Below are 23,644 nucleotides of genomic sequence, written 5' to 3' on the forward strand. Positions count from 1 at the left end.
GATGAAACTTTCACAAAGTTTCATCTCTCAATTTTTATATTGATGCACAAGTATGCACCACCAATTCCCAGAAGAGAAATCGTGAAAAGTAATGAGGAAATTTTTTTTTTAATTTCTAAGGACCAAAATTAGTACAACGATCCAATGATTTTGGGAGGCGTACACTATTTACTGCATCGTGTAATCATCCTTCATTATTTTTGCTTATTCTACTTGTTATAGTCGTCATTCAGGAAAACTCTTCATAAGCTTCATCATTTCCAAAATACTATTTTCATTTTCATTTCGGTGTTCCTATTCATTAGGTAATTAAAAGATACTTCATATATTTAATTTGCTGCATAGCAGGTATACTAAAAAAAAACTAATTCCGTTTTTAATTGGCATAACCATGAGAAAGAGTACGTCAAGAAAATATATTTGAAGAATCCATTCGATTAGGTCAATCAAGTTAATATTGCTCCATAACTTGATTATTCGTTTTATTTTATATGGTTTATTGTCTCCATGAAAATCCAAAACGTTTTTTAGTCATCTTATATGACATCTCACATTAGGATTTTCTTACCTATTTCAGAATTGATATTTTCATGGTTTTACCATCAAAAATATTGGTTGATAATTTTATAGGGACAATTAGAGAGAAATAAAATAATGATCAAACACTTGCAGTGAAGTTCTGAAGCTTTGGAAATGTAGAGGGCCTTCGAACTGTTATTGGAAATGTAAGATAAAATAGAACCATCTACAAATAAAAATTTGTAATTTATTAAAGATCGATTTTCACTTTGCATATTTACAATTTTACGATTAATTAAAATCTACGAGATTCTAGAAATCTCGCATACATTTCTGGTGGTGGCCCTCTACAGGATATTTCGCATTAAAAAAAATTGGAGAGACACACCATTGGAAATTTATTTACAATAATGGATCCACTTTTAATCTACTTAAAATACATTATATCAGTAGTGACGTCTCGAAAGGTAACAACAAGCGAAGTCTCCTATACGAATTTATAAAATTATTCCTTTTTTTATAAAGACCTAATGTTGTCACCCTTATACCTCCATCTAAAGCACTTTGGATAAAAAAATAAAAGCAGGCGTAGATTAAAAAAAAAATGTCAACACATCTTTTTCTTTTGCAACAATGATAAACTGTTGAGATTCAGCTTTTTTAATGATAATCTGGCGAGGTAGAGGTCGAATGTAAAAAAAGCAGCTAATGTTATAAATTAATTATTTAACACACTGATGAATTAATTAAGCAATAATTTGCAATAATGTAACGGTTATTAATCCCCATTTAACCTTATGTATGCGGAATAGTTTTGAATTTTTTTCAGCTGCTACCATGCTCTTAGGCTATATGAAATTTTTCACACTGCTGCTCAGTAAAATCATCAATGTATTTAAAAAGATTCATACCACTGTCTGCATTTTTTAAATTCCCTCTACCTCGTCTGGTTATCCTTAATACTTCGTTCTTACTTTCGAAATATCAACGATTGTTTTATCTAATACACACAGCGTTGGACTGTCACTTCTAATTTGACGAATTTTCTTTACACAATTTTGAGTACTTCAATTGTATGATATATACAGATAAAAATTAATCTTCTATCGATTACCCTTCATCACTCCACTATCAATATCATGTATGCAAATGAAAACATAGATTCACTTAATAAGTGCACGAAATTAAGCTAAATTATTTGTTTTCTACATTCCACTGGGAATTTAGCTCGGATGTTTCTTGGAAATGTCTAATGCCGTTTCTGTCTCCGTCTCATCTTTGCAGCACTGGATGTATTGGCAGTATTAACATTATTTACGAGTAATCTATCAGCAATCGATATTTTATCAATCCCTCGTTCTATTTTACCAGACTCAAACGCGCGTTTTGATCCCCTTGTTCTATACGAAATACTCTCAACTTCATTAAATTGAGCTTGCAATCTCTGGGCAAACTCATAGTCCTCTTTCTCTTGTCGCAAAATTCTCTCCATTTTTCCCTGTTCTTCAATTGCCATGTCATCCAGATTTCCATTTGTTTCTCTATATATTTTTTCAGTTGATTCACCAACTCCTTTACATTTCGATCTTGATGACTTCCTAGTCGCTTTTATCGTCTTCATTTCAACATCTACAATTACTGGAGATGTAATTATCTCAGTTTTAGTGGTGAATTGTACTTTCAAATTCTTGGACTTTGCTGCCATTTTCCTCTTAGATTTTGAGGATGAATTCCCTTTTTTTTTACGTGATGGCAGAATTCTGCTCCGTGTTTCCCGAGGACTCGGAATTTGATTGGTAATTGGATCAATCGTATGAGACTGTGCTACCTTCCTCTTTTTTATTCTCTCTGCTATATTTTCAACAGCCGCACCATTCTCATCACTCAAAGGCATTTTCAGTAACGCTTGGCTCCAACTTGGTGAGAAATTTTCATCTGCACTAAACTCATTTCTCTCGTTCGAATTCTTGAATTTTTTCCAGGTCTTATCCGCAGAATTGTCAGTCTCTTTCTCCATTATTAATTTCACTTTAGTCCCGTTCAATATTCGATCCATCCCTTTCCCACAGTTGATATTATTATCGAATGATATGTCTTGAGCAAGATCTATCTTTCGGACACTTTCTGGTTTTCTTGTTTTGAATTTTTGACAAGGTTCATTGAGACTTGCAGCTTGCCACACTGCATCACCATCAGCCTGAGGATTTTGTTTGGCTTTACCTGCAATCATAAATTCTGTACATTTCCGGTCAATTAATAACTATCAATGAGTCTTCTTGGAGAAGGGAGTATGTGCAGTATAATTTCCAAAATCATAAATCGACAATAAATTTTTATAACTAATATAGAGGAATTTTGGTAATGAATAAAACATCATCGAATCATCAAGAGGTTCATAAGTCGTTACCTATCTTTTTTCATTTTTTTATAATTCTCTTCCTTCTCTTAAAATCCGCTAGAAATCTAATTAATTATGTTCAACATTGAAACCTGATTAATTTAATTGTCACCATTTCTCATTAATTCATAACAAGCAAAATTGTAATTTTTATGTTTGATTCTGTAATTCAATTTTAGTTGAAGGTTTCTACAAAAGCAATGAGTAGAAATCATCCCCCCCCCCTCCCCCTCCCCTTGGATAAAATATTCCATGCATCAAGATGAATAGAGGATAAAACTTTTTATTTCCAAATTCACAATTTCGAAAATAGACTCAAAACTTTAGAAAGTTGAAAAAATATTGAGAGCAAAATTTTCGAGTCACCGATTTCTACAGTTTTAGAGAATGATTCATATGTATGGATCATAGCCGCAATGAATTTAATAAAAGGAGTGATGGTTATGACCTTGAAGAGTAATTAATCTGTGGGATGATTATCCAATTATATATCCGATATTATGAATATTGAAAGTAGATGATGATGAATGAATTTCTAAATGACACTCGTTACTGAGAAGGTGTGTTATAGTTATTTTTACCTCTGAATGCACTCCAAGAACAGCCAATTATTCGTTTACTGGGGGTTGGTGGTTTGGGACGTACGTTGGAGACACTTTCAAATATTGGCACAACTCGAATTAATTTCGGATCAATTTGTTTTCCATCTGAAACATCAAATACCATTAATTAACAGGACAATTAACCTTTATATGTAATATTTTTGTAGAACAAATTTCATCCGACTGTATAAAATTATAATTTATAAAAATGCAAAATTTTGTTTTTTCATTTGTCACAGGTATATCTGTGTTTTTTTATTCCTTATCCATATATTCCTAGTTCCGCATATTGACTTTCTATATATTTATACTACTTTAGGTTTACACTTGAGAAAAAATATTCGTATGATCATGGCATTTTTTTTCTTCCAGATTTATCAAATAAATTTTTTTTTAATTGCCATAGGTCTCAGAGTGGCTCTGAACATACAGTTACAGTAATTTTTCGGCTTCTACTTTCTATAAGTATTTTCTTGACGGACCAGAAGTAATTAATTTTTAGATAGTATATTGGAAAATGGAATTACCTTGTGAAAATTTCAGCGCTGTTCTAGGTACTGCTTTAATCGGTTTAAAATGATGAATCTCCTGATTTATACTGTCATGGCTACCAGCGCTTTCAGCACTACCGATTCTGTCATCATCATTTTTCACTGTTTTAATACAAAATTCAATGCCAACACTTTTAGTACTCGACAAAACATCACTTGGTACACGTAACTCTTCTTCACTCCTGGTACCATAAATCTTTGAATTTGAACAGCTTGGCTCCGAATAATTTGGATTTAATTTTTGTATCGACATAACAGACTGATTTTTCAATGTTACAACGTTATGAACAGAAATAGGAGCTTGACTTGAGGCTGTTCTATTTGCTGCAAGCTTCAGATCTAGAATTAAATTTCCACACGATTTTGATGATTTTTCAAGATGAAAATTAGAATCTATTTTAGAAATATCATTTCCCTCATTTTTTGTATGACAAATGGAATCGCTGTTTATAGTTGAAGAGCCACTATTCAGTGGCAATATTTCAATTTCATTACTGGGAATTTCTATGTTCGTGCTCTTATTATAGAGGATGCCATTTTTCTCTTTAGTCAATAACTGCTTCTTCGCTAGTTTCTTCGCTAGCAACTGATCTTGGGCACATTGTGCCACCTTTTGCTCTTCTTCTTCTTGTAATCTTCGTATTAATGCTTCATTCGCCATGATCTCAGCTTTACGTTGTATTCGCATTTCTTCTTCTGCAATTTGAAGCTGCCTTTCGTACTCTCGTCGAATTTCACCTGCTGCACTAATGATCTTGGGTGGATAACCTGGAATATTGGAGCAATGTTTATATTATTTTTATAAAAAGAGAAAAGTCCATGTTCTCTGCAAGGTTTTCAGACCCAGAGAAAGTCCTAATATTTCGACGTCAACAATACTTTAGGGTAATCGGAAGAAAATTTAAAAAAAAACGATTTTCGTAATTAAGAAAGTGAATAAACGATATGGCAATAAAAAAGTCAGAATTCAAATCTCACTTTCAATAATAAATATGCCGCGAAATTTGTAAATAAAAACATGTCACAGCATGAAAAACAGATAGACTAAAATATCCCATAATTCAAGTGTACGTATGCATATGCACCCATGATTTAATTAATACAATTAATTAAGTAGTTTCAATTAGACACTAGCATTACACGAAATAATCGTCGCCAGTCGTCATAATTAGTCATATGAAATAATTGATCTACGTGTTCAATGCGTAGACAATGAGTTATGGCGTTTAAAAAAAAAAGCTAGGTTATGTAAAGTTGTTTATTTGTAGATGAAAATGCTCACTCACCAGGATCAGTTGGAATTTCATTATCGTGATCACAACGTTTATCCTCGATTTCTTTTGGAAAACGAGAACGTATCAAATGCCAGAGTTCACTGTTAATAAGAGTTTCAGATTTAGTTGCACTCCTAAGCCACGAACCAACTCGAACTCTACACAGTGGACAGCTGAGGCTATTGTGTTCGAATGTACCTTTTAGACATCTTAAGCACAGGCTATGGGTGCACGGTAATGTCACTGGTTCAATTAATATTCCACGACACACTGGACATATAACATCGCGTAAATTCATCTCTGTCGACGCCTGCAACGACGAGACATCAAACAATTTTGACGTCCGTTTCAAATACGTCGCCATCTTTCTACAATTTTCTTACGTCAGTTTGCCTGTTTGCTGTCCAGCCCAGCAGAGCTAAGTAGAACTGCTGCTAACACTTCTTTTTTTTTTTCACTTTTACCCTCGATCTTCAGTCTTCACTTTCACCCACTTTGAAATTGAGTGAAAATCAACCGGAGAATGTAACACAAATTTTATTCAATTTCAGTGATTACATTTATTCTTGTGGCTACCGGGTTGAGGATTACGTGATCCCGCGGTTAAGGTTAGAGCAACTTGAATCGTAAATGTGAACCAATAAAGCTGTTTATTTATATATTTTACACATTAAATAATAGGATGTTACAAAATAAGGGAACAAGAGCGGTCCTCGGGGCCCTATCATGACCACAAAAAATCAGGCCCTTCCATTTGTATCATAACTTCGAAATCCCAAAACAAAAACTAACGTTTTATAAAAAAAAATTGCTACAAATCTTTCAAAAAAATAATTAATAAGTCCTGAAGTCTGTAATCTAGGTACCAGGTGATGATTTATTGAATCTTGAAGTCGGAAGGTTTGAAGACAGAAATCGATGAATTGAAAACCAAAAGTTGAATGAAGATAGAACAAAACATGGAAAAACAGAAAAATTTATCCATTCGATTTTAGTTTATTTATGTGGCGTTATTCGTCAACTTAATCGCCCGTTTTTTTATATGTTCAATTATTTATAGAAATTCTATATTTGTTATTGTTGATTAGTGGACTTGGTGAGTTCTTAATTTTCTTTCAGATTTTCAATGTTGGAGGTATATGTTCCGATAGAATTTTGAATGAAATTAATTTATAACGATGAGTCGCTGACACGGAGAAAAGTTAAATTGAAAAATTTCAGGTTCTCAAATTAAACTTTCGAGTAATTTTTTGACTTTGGCAACATCAGCTATGCGGAATAGGACAATTTAAAAAACATCTCTAAATATTTCATTACGGTAAATAAAAATATTATATAAAATAATTAATATCTTGCGCCGTACGCGTTTTCGATATCTGGAAATTTAGGAGGTGAACAACAGTGGAAGATTACACATTTCACAATTTTTTTTTTAATTGAAAGAGAGGCTGCTAATCTACATATTTACCAACAATCGAATCAAAATTGTACTTTTAGTATTGAAGCTAAAAAAAATTCTAAAAAATTAGTGTTGGCTAAACCGACAGTAGTGGCCGTACGGTTGGAGTACTCGATATAGCATACCAATAATCCCGAAAAAAAAATTTTTTTAATTCAAGGAATTAAAATTTCGAGAAAAAAAAATTGGGCAGTACCCAGCCGGGATTTGAACCCGCGTCTCCCAGGTACGCGCCGGGGATTCCCCCAATCATAGCATGCCAATGATGCGGTTCGATCCCGCGTACCGGCAGTTAAAATTTATAGTGCTCTAATCTCACGGTTTCATTATCGAGCGGTAGTCCTGTAAAAAGAAAGATGACTGTACCAGGGCAGGGTTTTCCCCTCGAATGAATATTTTCCTGTCCCTTCGGCAAATTACAGTACAAGGGGTGAGGGGTGGGACCCAGGAGGGTATACGGGAAGGAAAGGTTTTTTTTTAGTGTTTGCTAATAACAAGCACACAAATGAGAATTTTCTCAGGTTTTGCCGAGATTGAAAAACAATTAGTTATTGGATTGCTGAAGAGTGATCCTTCCATGAGAATCCGGATAATCGATCAAAACTCTCCATGATACTCTACTTGATGTTTACTTGATACTTGAAGGAAAATAGCGTCCAAGGGAAATGGCAACTCAAGAAATAATATATGAAATATAAATCTTAGCTCATCAAACCTATTTTTATATTTTCAATTTGTTGAATAAATAATAATTATGTCATCATATTTTCCACTTTTTTTTTAGATCGCTCTTCGGTGTTACTCATGGGACCAAAAATGGAGAACAATTCTAACAATCTAATTCTAAAAGAAACTGATCCGGGTGGGAGTTATGCTGGTGAACACTCGGGGGAAACTACTGGCAACGCTCGAAGTGGTTTGGTTGAGGAAAGGAAGAAGCGAGTCAGGTTGAGCGGTGCAGCCAGGAGAAAGCTAAAGAGACTAAAGCAGCAGCAGTTCTCGGAGGAAATAGCACCGTTAGCCCAAGTTGCATCTCAGATTGAAGTGATTCGGGATGTGGAAGCTCCGGGTGCATCTCAGACTGAAATGATTAGGGATGTGGGGGCTGGAAAGAGAGGTGTAAAAAGACCTCTTCCAGAGCCGACAACACCTAGTCCCACCACAGCGCCAAAAGTGAAAAAAATGGGAACGAAGGATCAAGGCACAAGCGCCCAGACGGCTACCCACTCGTTAAGGTTGGCCGTGAAACCGCAGTCGTATCCGAACCAAAAGCTGGACGCCGAAGGAGTGACATAGGTGAAAAGTCTCCTGAGGGAGGTCATACTGGAGTCAAAGCACCCACCTTCAACGGGGTCTAGGAAAGGAACAGAGTGGCTGCAGTGAACTGCGCAATCAAGGCAACAGGGGATTGGCTGAAGACTGTCTCCCGAGAATAAAATAACGGGACACACTGTCCACGTTGTGGCGTTCTCTTACCCCCCGTCCCCGTCGCAACCCCCGGATGAAGGTAAAAGCTGGGCAGATACCTGCTGTAATACTTCATCACACGTTGAATTGAATTTGACCGAATTTATATGAATTATCAACGAGACCTACTGCGCACTCCGTGCGCCGAATTTGAATTTGGCGGTTCGAGTTGACCAATGAGGAATTAGCCCTACGCGCAGAGCTACGCGTTTCGAGATATTTCGACTCGGGCGAACTTCATTTTTGTGTTTCTACTTTCATAATAAGGAATCGTATCCTTCTTGAACGGATCAATTTATTTGAAATAACTAGATTCCGACACAGTAAGAGTTCCTTCCAGAATTATCGCAATCTTAGCGGAAAAAAAATGTCAAAAACAGAAAAGAAGAGAAAATAACGACAATTTTTGAACCGGAAAAGTATCTTAGAATACGTTCGAAAGTATTTAGGAATTCTAAGAGTCTTTTTCTTATACAACAAATCATATTTTATCAATAAAATTTGATTGTAAAACAGAAATCTCAAAAGTTGATTGAAAAAATTGTTGTGATGTAATTTTAATTCCGTAAGCATTGGAAGACATTTATGTAATATCGAATGATCCACATTTTCATTATTTGTTCGAATTTATTCCAAGACTTGAAATTAACAAAAATTAATATTAAATTCAATATTGACCTCACTCTTATTCAATGCTGTTTCAATAACGGCTTTAAGATCAAGAATTGAGAATTAAAAAAGAAATTTCATTTCGATTTATTAACTTGACCCTGACCTTGAGGCGATTAGTAAAACAGCATTGAAAAAAATAAACACTTTACACAATCTATAGCTCCACTGCATTCTGTACATTTTTATTCAATAAAATCGATTTATTTGATTATGTTAAATTAATTTAAATACCATGTCATTCATCAACTTAAAATAAACAGATGAAACAATGACAATTAAACTCAATCACTCCTACGCCATGTAAATTTAGCCCTCGTAAGATCAGCTGGTACAATTGGATGCACTGGTGAATGCAAATAAGTGCAACCCTGTTTGGTGCAATACGGATGGTACTTGCATTGTTGGGATGGATGTGAAAATATGCACCCCAGTTTTGTACACGATAAACCAAATTTGCATTTTGGGTGTTTGTATACGCATTTATCTCCAAATTTACAAGTTGGGAACGCACTAAAACCAAAATATAACAAAGATGTATTAAAGTTTAACGAGTATGATGAACGGTAAATGTCTAGTTCAGGTCCACCATACCATTCTGGATGTTTTTTATTTGATTGGATGGGTTTCCGTCACCTAATTAAGGATCTGGTCATCTTTTTATCCGGGAACAATTAGTATGGGAGATATGACATTTAATACACCGCTCTCTGCGTTATCCAGGGCCACGGCGAGGACGTGGCGGTTTGTCGGCCCCAAAGACACCACATGTTGGCACATTTATAGACAATGGACACACAGAAAGATGGATTTCATCAAATATTCCTGAACACTTGACTAAAACTCTGAATTCACCTCACCCGACCATCTACCATCGCTGACTGAACACAACGAGTGATTTATCCGCCGTTACCCTTCTGTAGCAATTCAAATTATTGAATTTAATATCACTCACTCGTCGTGTCAATAGCGTCAGCAGGGGGAAGGGGGGTTTAAGGACTTTCAGGGACAACAGAGTTTACCTCAGGATTATTTTTCGATGTATTTACCTCCTTGTTGTTTCTCATTCTCTTCTTTCGTCTTTTTAATGGGAACTGAGAGAATAAGAATGGATTTTTCGTCAGAGAAATTAATATTTCAATGATTAGTTTTTTTGGTGGACCTAAACCATACATTTACCCTCAAAATTATTATTTAAAATGTGTAATTATTTACCTGCACGGAACAGCCGGATGCAAATATGCGCATTTCTTCCCCAATGTACAATTCGGCCAATACCGGCATTTTTCTCTCGAAGTATCACTGATTATAACGGGTGCAACTGGCGGCCGTTTATCAAAACCTGTAACGGAATATCAGTAGATGAGATAAGAGAAGCAATATCAAATTTAATCCTCTTCACTCAATTTAAATTTTATAAATTCTACAATCATCTCATGGGGACACGCACAAAAAACGCATTCGATAAATTAAATCTATTACAATATATTCGTCATGGCCTTCGTGCTTGCTCTTCATTCGTTAATGAAAATACATAACTAATACATGGAGTTAAGAAAATGTAATTTTTATACAAAAATCTGAAATAAAATTTTTTTGGATTAGAAAAAAATGATATATTGCTTGAATTGAACCAAAGGGTCATATCTACACATTCTGAGGACATACGACATCTCGCCGAGAGAAAAAAGCTTTCATGACAATTTTTCCTATCCATCGTAGTCTCAAAAAAATTCATCAAAAATATTCAAAAATTTTTCTTGTACCCCAGAACAAAATCTACAAAAAAGGTATTAAAATTATTTAAACAAGCATTTTCATAATCTAAGCCATGCGGCAAAAAAGCGATCGCACATTTCGTTACCTCTGGATTTTTATTTAAAAAAAAATTGAAAAAAAATGGAATATTTAAAAAAATAACAACCAAACATGAATTTTTAATGACCTGTCACTTCAGACGGAACTGCGGCTGTTGATAAGTCGTCAGGACTTGATGACCTCGTATAAATAATGGGACTCAATTTTCTTCGTTTTCTCGTTGACTCCTCAACTTCCAAATTGTCGCTGCAATGATTCTCATTGTTTTCCATTTGTTCATTCTTCCCCAAATTTTCAAATTCCTCCGCTTCGAATGTTCCAAAATCCTCAGTCGATGACTCATTCGGAGCATTAGAGAGTACCAACTGATCTTCTTCATTGACCTTATGAAAAAATAAAAAATTCTGAGTACCACAGCTGGACGTGTTTTGCTCTTTTAATTCCAACATGATAAAATTTTAATTTACCTCCATTTCTAACGGCCCCTCATCTTCAGATAGATTTTTCTCCTTCATAACGTTATTATTGTATCCATTTAAAGTGACTAGAAATTTCTGGTTGTCATCCCCCCTTTGAAACAGAGACATGACAACACCCATTTGCTCTTCAGTAACTGATCTTGGAACGTCTAAAAATGACGATATAAATACAATTCAAGTGATAAATAATGAGTAAAATGGAAATAAAACTCACAAGGCTCTGGACTATCATTATCCTCAGTATCAGGATTGGTGAGCTCCACTTGTATTTTCTCCATGACTAAACGCTTGGTGGCATTCAGATGTACCGACAAATTTTGAGCTATTTCCCTTGTACTTGAGGGTCTCAGACGTTTGAGTATTGGCTTTTTATCCTATCGAAAATTAATTTTCTCAATGACAAAAGAGGAGAACAATAAATTATGAATCTCCACAAAATTACAGAGACCTATCTATTTTCATCTCAGATAGGATTAAAGTGATTATACACATTGATCAGAGATAAATAAACAATTTATTATGATAAATAAGTATTTTCTATTACAAGAAGAATAAGTGGAGAGCTTAATTATTATTTTTATGCAGCATGTGGATTGGACTTTAACATGAAAACGGAAAAGGACAAATTATTCATTTCATTGAGTTTTTACTCACCTTTGTAATCGGCTCTGGATTTTTTTGCTTCACCACTGATTGATTGGCTTCGGCTACTGCCCGGAGCAATAACGATTGAGTTGCTCTTTTTTGAACGGGTTGAAGTGGTTTAAGGGGTCTAGGAGTGACGATGACCTTGCTAGCTAACGTTTTTCCCTCTTCATTTTCCACCTTTCTCTCGTGACTCTCCTCCAATTTTCTTGACAATTTCGAGCTACGATTATCATCTTTCTCAGTTGTAGAACTCTTGATAGCAATTATATGAGATTTTACAGGAACAGCTGAGTCGTCCTCATCAATTTCACACTCTTCATCATTTAGATCTCCAGATCTATTCACTCTTGGCACCCCCAATCTTCCCAAAGCCCTGAATTTACTTGTGACTGTTCCAATTCGACTCCGAAAATTTCGTCCATTATCTTCTTGTGAATCTTTCATTCTCAATTTAGATATTTGTCCCAATCTATCTTTGATATTTCCGGTAGAGCTTTCAACTCTAGATTTCATAGTGAATAGACCTTTTTCGCTCAATTCCCTTCCTCCCAAAATTCTGCTTTTATTATTCGTCAATGATGTACGATTATTCGATTCCTCTCGAGTGCCTCTCCTGACTTCATCCTCAAAGCTTCTCCCTCTGGAATTATTTCGACGGTTCAAGCTCTCATAAGATTTCTTCTCGAATCTTATATCTTTTGTTCGATAAGGATAATCATCATCGTCAGTCCTATCTTTATGGATTTGAAACTTCTTTCTTGGTGATACTAAACCTAATCGTGTTTTCACAGACACAACTGATGTTATTCTTGGCTTATTAATACATGATTTTATTCGCCTTTCTTCAGATTCGGAGTCGTCTGACTGTCTCGATGTGTTTCTCGATGAGTCTGTAGTTTTCAATCGTTTTTCCGGACGTTCGGTAGGTGCCGAGCTTTCGCGATCGGGAATTCGTTTAGACGTCAGAGAGACTGAATTAATGCATTTTGCTGATGTTTCCAGTGGTAATGATGACTGTTCGGTGCACTGGTGTGATGATGGGGGTGGTGGCGGCGGTGATGGTGCTGGTGCTGATGCTGGTGGTAGTGCTGATGCTGTTGCTGATGCTGATGCTGATGCTGATACTGATGCTGATGCTGATGCTGATGCTAATGCTGATGATGATGATGATGATGATGCTGTTGGAAGCGGTGGAGGTGGTGGTGGTGGTGGTGGAGGTGGTGGAGGCGCTGATGATGGAGTCCACAATGTTGAATTTTCAATTTGATTAAAATCATTAAGAGCAACGATAGCATCTTCATTGATGGGTTCTTGAGGCTGTTCGAAAGATGGTTTTTCAGCACTGCTGCATTGCTGTCTGTTCTTCTCCCCTTCAGCTTGGGTAGTGGTACGTTTCTTCTTTCGTTCCTCTTCCTGTTTCACAACCACTGTTGGTACAAATTCCCTGGAAGGTTTCTTTTTGGCAATTGTAACTTTCTGAAGTTTCTTCAATACTTGATCATGCAACCAATCGACGAAGGGAGTTGTGTTATTTTCGAGAAATAAATTCAGGTCCTCATGCATCTGCTGACGAGTTTTTTTGTTTACGACCATTACGAGAATGTAATCCGGTAGTTCTTCATCGTAGCGTACACCCAACTCTAGTAGCTTCGCACGTATCGCACTCTAAAAAAAAGTTCATCTTACGTTTTACCAATACTTTTGGGGAATTTTCTAAGAGGATGAAATCTGAGTGGAACTCGTTGGTCGATCAATGATTATTTTAGTGGGAGTAGTATGTGAACTTTTTCACTTACCCGGAGCTGATTTGTTACTTCTATACCGCGTACATCCATATTGTACCCAATAATTATTAAAAATAATCAATGATATCCAGTTATTCTTGTAGAAATTGTCAACAGAACGAACATGGCAGATATTATTGATGGGACCGAAACAGCGGGAGCCATAACAACAGTTAGCGCCATACATTAGTAGTTGAAGCCGCACATACATATGCACATATGTACCTAGCTGAAAGTCAATAACAAACCCAAAAACAAACCTACCCCCTCGATTGTATATCGTTTGTAGATGATTGTACTTGAGATATTTTTGTTTGTACATTCTCTCATTAATTAATATTAATTAATTAAATTTTTTAATGATAAAAAATTGATTCATTCACGCTAATAACCGATTAAATTAATAGAACTTTGATTGTACATCATTAATTTACCGTCATTTCGCTTGTATATTCATGTCGCAATTAATCTAAAGGAAATAAACAATTTTCATATACCGCCCTTGCGCCCCGCCGATCAGCTGTTCACGTACTTCCTGTTTTACCGACACTAGTATGATAACAACAGCCCGGAAAGAGTTATTATTTAAATAAATTAATTTATCCAATATATTGTAGTTTTTTCGCACGTCATTGAAGTGTAATTCTTGATGTTTAAAAATTATTTGTTAATTTGTTAAAAAAAAAATAAAATTAAAGTTAAAAAAAAATGAAGTCAATAAAGTCTTGACTTTATTTTTTTAATTTTAATTTTAATTTTTCTCATAAATTTTTACATAATTATTAGTGAACTCATACCCATAGGTATAATAGACTTAATTTTTTTTTTATTAATGTATGCATTTAGCAATTAAGGAAGAGAGTATGTAGAGAAAGATAATCCTGCTAATACGATCGAATAATTTCGAGTGTCGAAATCGTTGTTCTAAGAGTGGGATTAAAAGTCGTCAAAGTCCTACACTGCTCCATCAATATATGACTCTTCATGATCATCGTCACCACTTCCTTGAGCTGTATCATAAAACTGATCTGAGATCACAGATAATGCAGATGCTCATGGACATCAAGAAAGTTTATCCTGGGTATGTAATGCAATGGGATTTCCAGAAATATATTCCTCAGTCGACAGCGGCAACTTTTCATTTTTCAAATTTAGTCTCAATATTTAAAAGGAAAATAATAATTATCGACTACCATTTTATAAATATATTCTCCAAGGTTTTCCTATGGAAATTTGACGTTTTCAATTTTATATTTAAAATTAAAAACTGAAATTTAGCGCCAATTCTGGCGAGTCGGCCAATTTTATTCGACTAGCACGCCACTGCTGAGACTTATTCGCACATAATTGTTGGCTAATTGGGTACCTATTAGGATGAGAGGATTATCCCAACCCTTGTAATAGACTAGCTCCCGACTACCTGAAGGTTGCCGGGCCCTGAATTAGAGCCACCGACAGTAGAACCTGAAAATTTAATTGGTGCTGTACCTCCACCAAAACGTTTTCACCAAATGACTATTGAGGAATTCATCGATGATGCACTATCTGATGAGAATCATGCTGAAACATTGGGTACCAATGACCTTGAATTTTAATGGTGATGATTATTGTTGATTTATCCATGCTTGCACATCTGTAAACACTCACATACTTGACAATTATACTGACATAAACATTCTATATTTTTATTTTAATGCAAAATACCGTGAGAAGAAATTTCACATTAGCTGTGCTCCTTGACGACGCTAACAAGATGAAAATCATATCAGTTTATCAAATGGATAAAAAATTTATTAATACTTGCGAACACCTTACGAGTTCCTATTACATTATTTTCATGGCCATTGTTTAAACAATATGTTCAAATGATTAATGGAATGCCAGTTCATTCGGATCCTTTTAGAGTTGTACTTTTGGCGATTTCTTCCCACAAATTCGCCGTCAAATCTGCTTGGTCCAACTCAAAGAAAAATGGATGGATGTAGTCTTGTTTGTTTGTAACATCTACAGAATTCGTCAAGGAACTTTTCATTCAAATCTTATTTTTTTTTTCATTTCGAACATCATTGATTGTGAGCCCAGCTGAGGTAAGTTTACTCTACCTATTTAAATTTTAAAATGCCGCTGAAAGTCATATTCAGATGACAAAAACAGATTCTTTTTAGATCCATCATTACATGGGGTCGGACCTTGTATTTTAGGATCTAAAACCCGTGATTCACGAGAGGGATAATCGCAATTCAAGTCGCAATTAATATTTTTTTAACTTGTAATTTACAAAATGATAAATCCCATCAATTACGTTTAAAATCTCGTATTGGAGACATTTTATGGTGTTTTTCAATAAAAAGGATACAGCCTTTGATTCCATTCTTCAACATGGGGTAATCCCATCTGATGCCAGTGAGATTCTTGTAATATTCGAATTTTTTCCTTCCATTTTCTAATGTATTCTCGTCTGTCACACTCGGCATCTTACACTTTGACATAATTTTATTCTTTTCAGCTTCCTTGTGCCGATTCTCTGTAATCAACCGAGTTTTTTCATGCTCCCGTTCTTTCTGCAAAATTAACGTCAGTTTAATGTATTTGTACAGACGATATTTAAACAATTATTTGACTCTACTGTACCAGAATCTTATTGCGCCTCTCCAACTCGTCCAAGCAGGCAATATGTTTACTCTGTTCCTGAGTAATTCTCTTCTCCAGTTCCAATTTTTTACCCTCGAGTTCGGCAATTTTGGCAGCATTTTCTAAAATTAGATGACAATATCGAAATTACGGATAATTTCACAAAACATGTCTGCATAAAAAATTAATGTTAGAAAGTCTTCCCTAAAATTTTGAATAATTCTATAATATTTCTCATTTATTTTTTCTAATTGTTGAAAATTATGAATTCGATACGGCATTCCTAAAAGCGACATTCTATTTTCAATTTAATTTTCGCCAGCCCTGGAAATGGAGACAAATTAAAAATTGTTCAATTCTTAATTCTCAAATTTTTTAAATATATTTAAACAAACATAACATGATAAATGTTATATATTTATTATTTCTGCAGAAATATATCCTCGAATTTTGAAAACATTTGATGTACTACTTTTTTTTAAACGATTTTTAAACTTTTTTTAAAAAACTGTTTTTTTAAACTTTTTTTTTTAAACTTTTTTTTTTAAACTTTTTTTAAACTTTTCTTTAAACTTTTTTTTAAACGACAAACGAAAAAAAAAAGGAATTCCCATTTAGATTTTTGAAAACCGAAGTCAGGGAATTTGGTTACATCATATTGTGATGGCTGGCGTCGGAGATATTCTATGCTGAACATTTCTGTAATTCGTTTTATTGTTGTAAAGAAAGAAAAAACACTTATTGAAAAAAAGTGAGGCAATTCCCACCTGGAGAAAGGTTTCCTGAATGCACAGATTTTTTTTTTTTATATCCTCACTTTTCACAGAGATATTCTCTGCTGAAGGCTGGTATATGAAAAGTGCAGCTAACTTCAAGTTCATAATTTTTATTGTACTTGTGCTGCTTGCATCAATAAATATACATCTTTTTGGAGATTTAATTGAATTAACGAAAACATTAAATTCATCCTTCAGCTGATTGCCGAAAGAACAGTATTAATAATAATTAGTTTTTTTGGGGGTTATGTACACGATTTATTTACCTGTTAAGAGATGATCTTGTTCGTTATCCCTACGTTTCAAGGCTATTAAATGCTGCTTGAGTGCCTCTTCCAATATTTCAACACTCGGTGCTTCAAATTTATCCTGAAGTGCTAAGATTTTATCCATTGTTTACGTCAAATTTATTCAATTGTTTACGATGTCCACTGGCGGTTTATCAAAGTAATTGTTGGAGGTTAGGTTGAATATGGCGCGCGCGATGCGCACGGTCTCTGCGCATTGAATTCTCCGATTGAGATTGAGTTTTTCTGTTCTTGACAGTTGACGGCACTGGCGGCACTGGCGAGGGGTATGGAGTTGCTCTGATAAAAATATTGAAAGAAGAAAAATTATGAGGACTTGTTCAATGAATAAATAAATAAAATGGATCATTTGAGTGTACAATTGATGGATGATATGGTCTTAGAACCCAAAAGACAATCAAATATTTCGAACAATGATGTGCAGTAAGTATCATACATAACCAAGAAACAATTCCATAGTTAGTTACAATTAACAACAATATAATAATTTAAAGAAACATTAAATTATGATACATTCCCATGATTAACGTTATGATAATTCTCAGGCGTCCATCAAAATCTCCCCAGAAATCATCAAAATCAGATGTCAGCAATCAGTCAAAACCTTCACTTCATCGTAAGGTAGAACTTCAAACTCTTCGAATATCAGACGAGTCCGAAAGAGAACTGTACGAAACACTGAAACAAATTTACGGAGAGTCATTCAAATTGAGTGATGCCTCAGAGTATCAGAACAAAAAAACAAATCTCGGAAAGCAATACTGGATGGAGCGAGGTGATCTAGTAATTCGAGGTGTTATTGACTATTCGTCTAGAGAAGCAACACCAAAAACACAAGCCCAATTAACTAAACATTTTGCCATGTCGAGATTGGAAAGCTACAGTTATCACTCACTCCACTGTTCTGAAGCCCTTGAGCATGTGCAAGGTGATGTAGGAAAGGCCTTAGAGATTCTTTTCGAAAAGTATTACAAGGTCGATAGATTGTCAAAAATCTGTGATACACAAGACTACGATGTAAACGATTTATTGAATGCAAGAGAAGACGAAAAAAGTGCACTTGAAGCCATTTACGGAGAGTCTTTTGCCCAAAAGATAAAAGATCAATTATGGACTATTACTCTTAAATTAGATTACTTGATTGATAGCAGTGATGAAGAAGTTGTGCTTGAGAAGAAACCACAGGCAGTGAATAAAAATGTTTGTAGATTATTTTTGACTGGAAAGTGTAGGTTTGGAATGAAATGTAGATTTTTACATCAACAACCTGAACCCATAAAAGAAAGTAAAAAAAGTTTCAAACAGGATTCGTCTTTCACTTTAGAAATTAGATTTCCAGAGGGTAAGCAAAATTTTCCATCGTTTTCAGAAAAATTTCAAATCTCTCAAAAGCAATACGTGCGCAATCATATTTTTTTTAATTTAAAATAAATTGATTATTGTGTGTTTAACGTTCATTAATTCATTTTATCGTTTCAGATTCGAAATATCCGTACGAAGCACCTTACTTTTACCTCTACAAAACGGATCTGTCTTATCCTAGTGAATTATTTCTCATTATTTGCAAAAAACTGTACGAAGATGCAACTCTTCGCGCTGCAACAGGTGAACATTGCATTTTCGAATTGATTTCAATTCTCGAAAACTCAGAGGAAATGAAATATTATCTTGAAAATGCCCAGCCAAACTTCCTCTCCAAACACGACTCTATCTTCTCGAAGAATACAGATAACAATTTCAAAAATCTTGCCACCCATCACCAAAAAGGCTCAACAAATCGTTCAAACAAGAATAAAATATCCATGGAAGAGATTCAACGACAAGACGATACAATTTGTCAGAAATTCATGGAGAAAATGAAGAATCCCCGCTACCTGAAGATGAAAGAATTGAGAAGAAAACTGCCGGCTTGGTCAATGATGACAGAATTGATTGAAACTATCGATCAAAATCAGGTGACTATAATATCAGGAGAAACGGGCTGTGGAAAGAGTACCCAAGTGCCTCAGTTCATTCTGGATGACTGGATCATCAATCGGAATACTAACGGCAATCATATTGAAATAATCTGTACACAACCAAGAAGAATAAGTGCAATTGGAGTAGCAGACAGAGTAGCAGCTGAAAGAGATGAAAATCTCGGGCAAACAATCGGTTACCAAATAGCACTGGAAAGCAAGATGTCTCTCTGGACTCGTCTGACATTTTGCACTACTGGAATTCTTCTACAAAGATTAACCAGTGATGCTCAATTGAAATCCATAACTCACGTGATAGTCGATGAAGTTCACGAGCGCAGCTCTGATTCCGATTTTTTGTTAATGCTTCTTCGAGAAATTCTTCCGCATCGATCAGACCTAAAAATCATTCTGATGAGTGCCACTCTAAAAGCCGAATCATTCGCCAATTATTTCAAGGGAGCGCCAATTTTAAATATTCCTGGAAGAACTTTCCCAGTGAAACAAATTTTTTTGGAAGAAATCGTTGAAACTATTGATTATGTATTTGAAGAGAATTCAGAATACGCTAGGAAAGTTAAAGGTGGATGGGAACGAGTTGAAATCGAGTTAGCCTCTGCGGATATTGCATCACTGTCTTCAGTATCACCAAAGGATACGGTTTTGGATAGCAATCTGAACTTGGCGCAGCTCATTGGAAGATATCCTGGACTCTCCATGCGAACTTATAAGAATCTCTACGTTATGGATCCAGAAAAAATCAACTACGACCTCCTGGAGAAGATTTTGGAATGGATAATCGATGGAGATCATGATTATCCCAGAGAAGGTTCAATATTGGTTTTTCTACCAGGATTGGCAGAGATCACCACCTTGAAAGATGCCCTCAACCATAATTCAGTTCTCTCTTCGCAAACCGGCAGAACCAAAATACTTCTCCTCCACTCGTCACTCTCGAGTGAAGAGCAGAATTTAGTTTTCCAGAAAGTTCATTCAAGAGTTCGAAAAATAGTTTTGAGTACAAACATCGCTGAAACCTCAGTGACTATCGACGATTGTGTATTCGTCGTGGATACGGGACGAATGAAAGAGACTCGATTTCATAGTAATCAAAATATGGCTAGCCTGGACACTTGCTGGGTGTCTCGTGCTAATGCAATGCAGAGAAAAGGTCGAGCTGGAAGGGTAATGCCAGGTGTTTGCATACACGTCTATACATCCCACAAATTACAGCATCATCTACTCCCCCAGCCAATCCCAGAAATCCTGAGGATTCCTCTGGAACCAGTACTGCTGAAAATTTTGAAAATGAATCCAGAGGATGACGTCAATGTTTATAAAATTCTCAGCAAGATTCTAGAGCCTCCGCAGGAGCAGAGTATCTCAGATTCGGTGGTTAGACTCCAAGATGTGGGTGCTGTTAATTCAAAATTGCAGTTGACACCACTGGGACACCATTTAGCGACTCTTCCTGTCGATGTACGAATTGGTAAGTTGATCCTCTACGGTGTTGTCTTCTGCTGTCTTGATTCAGCTCTCACGATAGCAGCTTGTTTATCTCATAAAAGTCCTTTCTCATATTCATTCGACAAACGTCGGGAGATTGAGGCCAAGAGAAAAGAGTTTACCGTAGCATTTAGTGATCAATTAACAATATTGAAGGCTTATAAAAAATGGATAGAGGTGTCGGCTAGAGGATTTAAAGTTGGCCTAGCCTTTGCACGAGAGAATTATCTATCTGTTCGAACTCTTCAGACTCTCGCTGATATTAAACACCAATTTTTGAATCTACTCATTGGAATTGGATTTATTCCTGTTGATGTCAAGGAAAGGACCACTGGTGTTGACAAAATTCTTGAGTTAACGGGGAGCGAACTCAATGCTAATAATGAAAACTTCAAACTCCTTCAAGGTTTATTATGCGCAGCTCTTTACCCTAATGTTGTCAGGATTTCCACTCCAGAGAAATCGTTTCAAGTGCAGTCCTCAGGTGCTATACCCAGACAACCAAAACCTGAAGAGCTCAGACTTGAAACTAAAAATGATGGACGTGTCTTCATTCATCCCTCTTCTGTCAATTTCTCCATTGGACATTTTCCAAGTCCCTACCTCGCCTTCCAAGAGAAAGTCAAAACCAGCAAAGTATATATTAGAGACATCTCCATGGTCTCCATGCTACCTCTTGTCTTGTTCTCTGGATATGGAGTCAATATTGAACAGCACAATGGAACTTACATCTTGTCTCTTGCTGATGGTTGGATTCTCTTCAAGGTTGAAACACATACTGTTGCACAGCTTCTTAAAAATATGCGAGCTGAGCTCGTTAAACTTCTCGAGCTGAAGATGCAAGATCCTCTACTCAATCTTTTAAACCATCAAAATGGTAGGAAAATCATTGCAACTATTATCAATGTCTTAACAAAGGACTAAAAGGTTTAAAATTAGATTTTTATTTCAACTCCACTTTGTTGATGAATGGGATTTGTAAATTTTAATTACTTCCCTGTTATTCGATCGTTTAAATTCTGAAAATCTTTTTACTTCAAATTGTTAATCCTTCCACAATTTATTATAAATCTGAAACCCCTAGAATACTGCCTCTTTATATCTGCTTTAGAAATATCATGTATAAATGTAAAAATTTGATTATTTTAATATTGTTGATCGAGATTGACGAAATATAATATATTTTTCTCAACAATAATCGTTTTATGATCATTTATTTAACGAAAGACAATTCCAGGAATTTGCAATGATTATGCAATTGAAATTATTATTAAATACAAATTTTTAAATGAAAAATTTAAAAAGTGGACTGATATGTAAATAATATATAATGACCATATGGTTAAATAAATTAAAAATATTGAGACAAATGGTAGCGCCGATTCCTTGTCTTGCAAACATGGAGCACGTGGGGTCAGTTGCCCCTAACCTATAAAATTCAAATAAAATCATAACAGATCATGTCAGTATCAATATCTTGTTATTGATTCCAATTCAGTGTAATCGATGATTTGAGTGGCTTACAGATCGATTTTACTATTATTTTTTAGTAAAGAAATATATCAGTGACAAGTGTCCACAGGTTATAACAACGACAGCAAAAAAATGGACTCTCAAGAGGAAGAGATAAAGAACAAAGGTCTTGCGATTGAAATTGTCAACACCGAAATGATTGATGCTGAGAAAAAAGTGGAAGATGATCAGGATAAAGAATTCGTATCAGAAAAATTGGTGATTGCAGATGAAATTCCAAAAAATAACTCAACACCCCTTGATGCAAGATTGGCAATGATCGATGGAAAAAATTTTGAAGGGATTGTAAATCCTGCGGTAGCTCCGGAGAATAATCTCGAATATATTGAAGATGAAGGTGCCGAATCGGTGGAGGTCTCATTGGTAAAAAGGACATGTGAGAAAAGTGAAGAGAAAAATGATGGAGTAGCCAGAATGGAAATTGGTAATCAGAAGGTTGAGCTTGCGAATTCTTTGGGATTAATAGCTGCAGCTTATGTTGATTCGGATACAGATGAGGAAACACTTGATGAAGAGTGCCAAGTGGAAGAAATGATAATAATAGCTAATGATAAAAATAATCAGTATCGTATTAAAGATTCGGATGATGAAACTGATAGTTCAGAAGACTCCAGTAGTAGTAGTAGTGATAGTAGTAGTGATAGTAGCAGTGATAGTAGCTCCAGTAGTTCCTCTGAGGAATCGGAAAATGAAGATGAACAGAATGTGAAGGACAATGATAAGAAATGCACAAGGAATAGGTATTTTTTATTTCATATGCATTCAGGAAAATGAAATGATTTATGATTTATATCATTTACAAATTATGATTTTGAATTATATTATTCAGGAAATCGAATAGGAATCAGGAAAAAGGTGAATACGATGATCTACCTCCAATTGAAGATCTACAGATTTCAGTACCAGAGGTTCTATGTGAGCCACTAGGTGTTGTAAGTATAAAATAAATATAGATATTTCAGTTTAGGTCCACCAAAAACAATAATCATTGAAATATTAATTTCTCTGACGAAAAATCCACTCTTACCCTCTCAGTTCCCATTAACAAGCCGAAAGAAGAGAGTGAGAAATAACAAGGAGGTAAATACATCGAAAAATAATCCTGAGATAAACTCTGTTGTCCCTGAAATTCCTTAAACCCTCCTTCCCCCTGCTGACGCTGTTGACACGACGAGTGAGTGATATTAAATTCAATAATTTGAATTGCTACAGAAGGGTAGCGGCGGATAAATCACTCGTTGTGTTCAGTCAGCGATGGTAGATG

General features: G+C 35.3%; 6 protein-coding genes across 8 annotated transcripts in view; 3 read left to right on the forward strand and 3 right to left on the reverse strand.

Annotated features, from left to right (window-relative positions):
• Positions 1–746: 746 nt before the first annotated feature.
• On the reverse strand, positions 747–5,732 carry LOC105267485 (E3 ubiquitin-protein ligase RNF168). 2 transcript variants are annotated; one of them, XM_011306369.1, is made up of 4 exons: positions 5,357–5,732; positions 4,047–4,838; positions 3,499–3,624; positions 747–2,739 (listed from the first exon to the last, which is right to left on the reverse strand). In XM_011306369.1, the coding sequence occupies exons 1-4, from the start codon at positions 5,706–5,708 to the stop codon at positions 1,769–1,771; spliced, it is 2,241 nt and encodes a 746-aa protein (XP_011304671.1). In that variant the 5' UTR covers positions 5,709–5,732; the 3' UTR covers positions 747–1,768. The 2 variants fall into 2 exon arrangements, with proteins under 2 accessions (XP_011304671.1, XP_011304670.1); XM_011306368.1 differs by having other exon boundaries at positions 747–2,754.
• Positions 5,733–5,863: 131 nt separating this feature from the next.
• On the forward strand, positions 5,864–8,426 carry LOC105267486 (uncharacterized). 2 transcript variants are annotated; one of them, XM_011306370.1, is made up of 2 exons: positions 5,864–5,952; positions 7,588–8,426. In XM_011306370.1, exon 2 carries the CDS (start codon positions 7,608–7,610, stop codon positions 8,097–8,099), a length of 492 nt encoding a protein of 163 aa, XP_011304672.1. In that variant the 5' UTR covers positions 5,864–5,952; positions 7,588–7,607; the 3' UTR covers positions 8,100–8,426. The 2 variants fall into 2 exon arrangements, with proteins under 2 accessions (XP_011304672.1, XP_011304673.1); XM_011306371.1 differs by lacking the exon at positions 5,864–5,952 and adding an exon at positions 5,988–6,662.
• Positions 8,427–8,463: 37 nt separating this feature from the next.
• Positions 8,464–13,864, reverse strand: Nab2 (Nuclear polyadenosine RNA-binding 2). Its single transcript, XM_011306441.1, has 7 exons — positions 13,681–13,864; positions 11,891–13,549; positions 11,451–11,610; positions 11,225–11,385; positions 10,885–11,140; positions 10,155–10,281; positions 8,464–9,452 (listed from the first exon to the last, which is right to left on the reverse strand). Exons 1-7 carry the CDS (start codon positions 13,717–13,719, stop codon positions 9,224–9,226), a joined length of 2,631 nt encoding a protein of 876 aa, XP_011304743.1. The 5' UTR covers positions 13,720–13,864; the 3' UTR covers positions 8,464–9,223.
• Positions 13,865–15,437: 1,573 nt separating this feature from the next.
• Positions 15,438–17,577, reverse strand: LOC105267487 (uncharacterized). Its single transcript, XM_011306372.1, has 4 exons — positions 17,342–17,577; positions 16,300–16,421; positions 16,025–16,229; positions 15,438–15,672 (listed from the first exon to the last, which is right to left on the reverse strand). Exons 1-4 carry the CDS (start codon positions 17,466–17,468, stop codon positions 15,554–15,556), a joined length of 573 nt encoding a protein of 190 aa, XP_011304674.1. The 5' UTR covers positions 17,469–17,577; the 3' UTR covers positions 15,438–15,553.
• A 50-nt stretch (positions 17,578–17,627) lies between these two features.
• Positions 17,628–21,985, forward strand: LOC105267488 (putative ATP-dependent RNA helicase DHX57). Its single transcript, XM_011306373.1, has 3 exons — positions 17,628–17,806; positions 17,929–18,725; positions 18,863–21,985. Exons 1-3 carry the CDS (start codon positions 17,724–17,726, stop codon positions 21,769–21,771), a joined length of 3,789 nt encoding a protein of 1,262 aa, XP_011304675.1. The 5' UTR covers positions 17,628–17,723; the 3' UTR covers positions 21,772–21,985.
• A 218-nt stretch (positions 21,986–22,203) lies between these two features.
• LOC105267491 (H/ACA ribonucleoprotein complex non-core subunit NAF1) overlaps positions 22,204–23,644 on the forward strand; it is a 3,185-nt gene continuing 1,744 nt past the window's right edge. Inside the window, exons 1-2 of the mRNA XM_011306379.1 lie at positions 22,204–23,120; positions 23,210–23,312. Coding sequence (XP_011304681.1) covers positions 22,453–23,120; positions 23,210–23,312 — 771 coding nt within the window. The 5' untranslated portion in view covers positions 22,204–22,452. The remainder of the gene's footprint in view (positions 23,121–23,209; positions 23,313–23,644) is intronic.

The sequence above is a fragment of the Fopius arisanus genome, unplaced genomic scaffold, assembly GCF_000806365.1.
Source record: "Fopius arisanus strain USDA-PBARC FA_bdor unplaced genomic scaffold, ASM80636v1 scaffold00047, whole genome shotgun sequence".
Lineage (NCBI taxonomy): Eukaryota > Metazoa > Arthropoda > Insecta > Hymenoptera > Braconidae > Fopius > Fopius arisanus.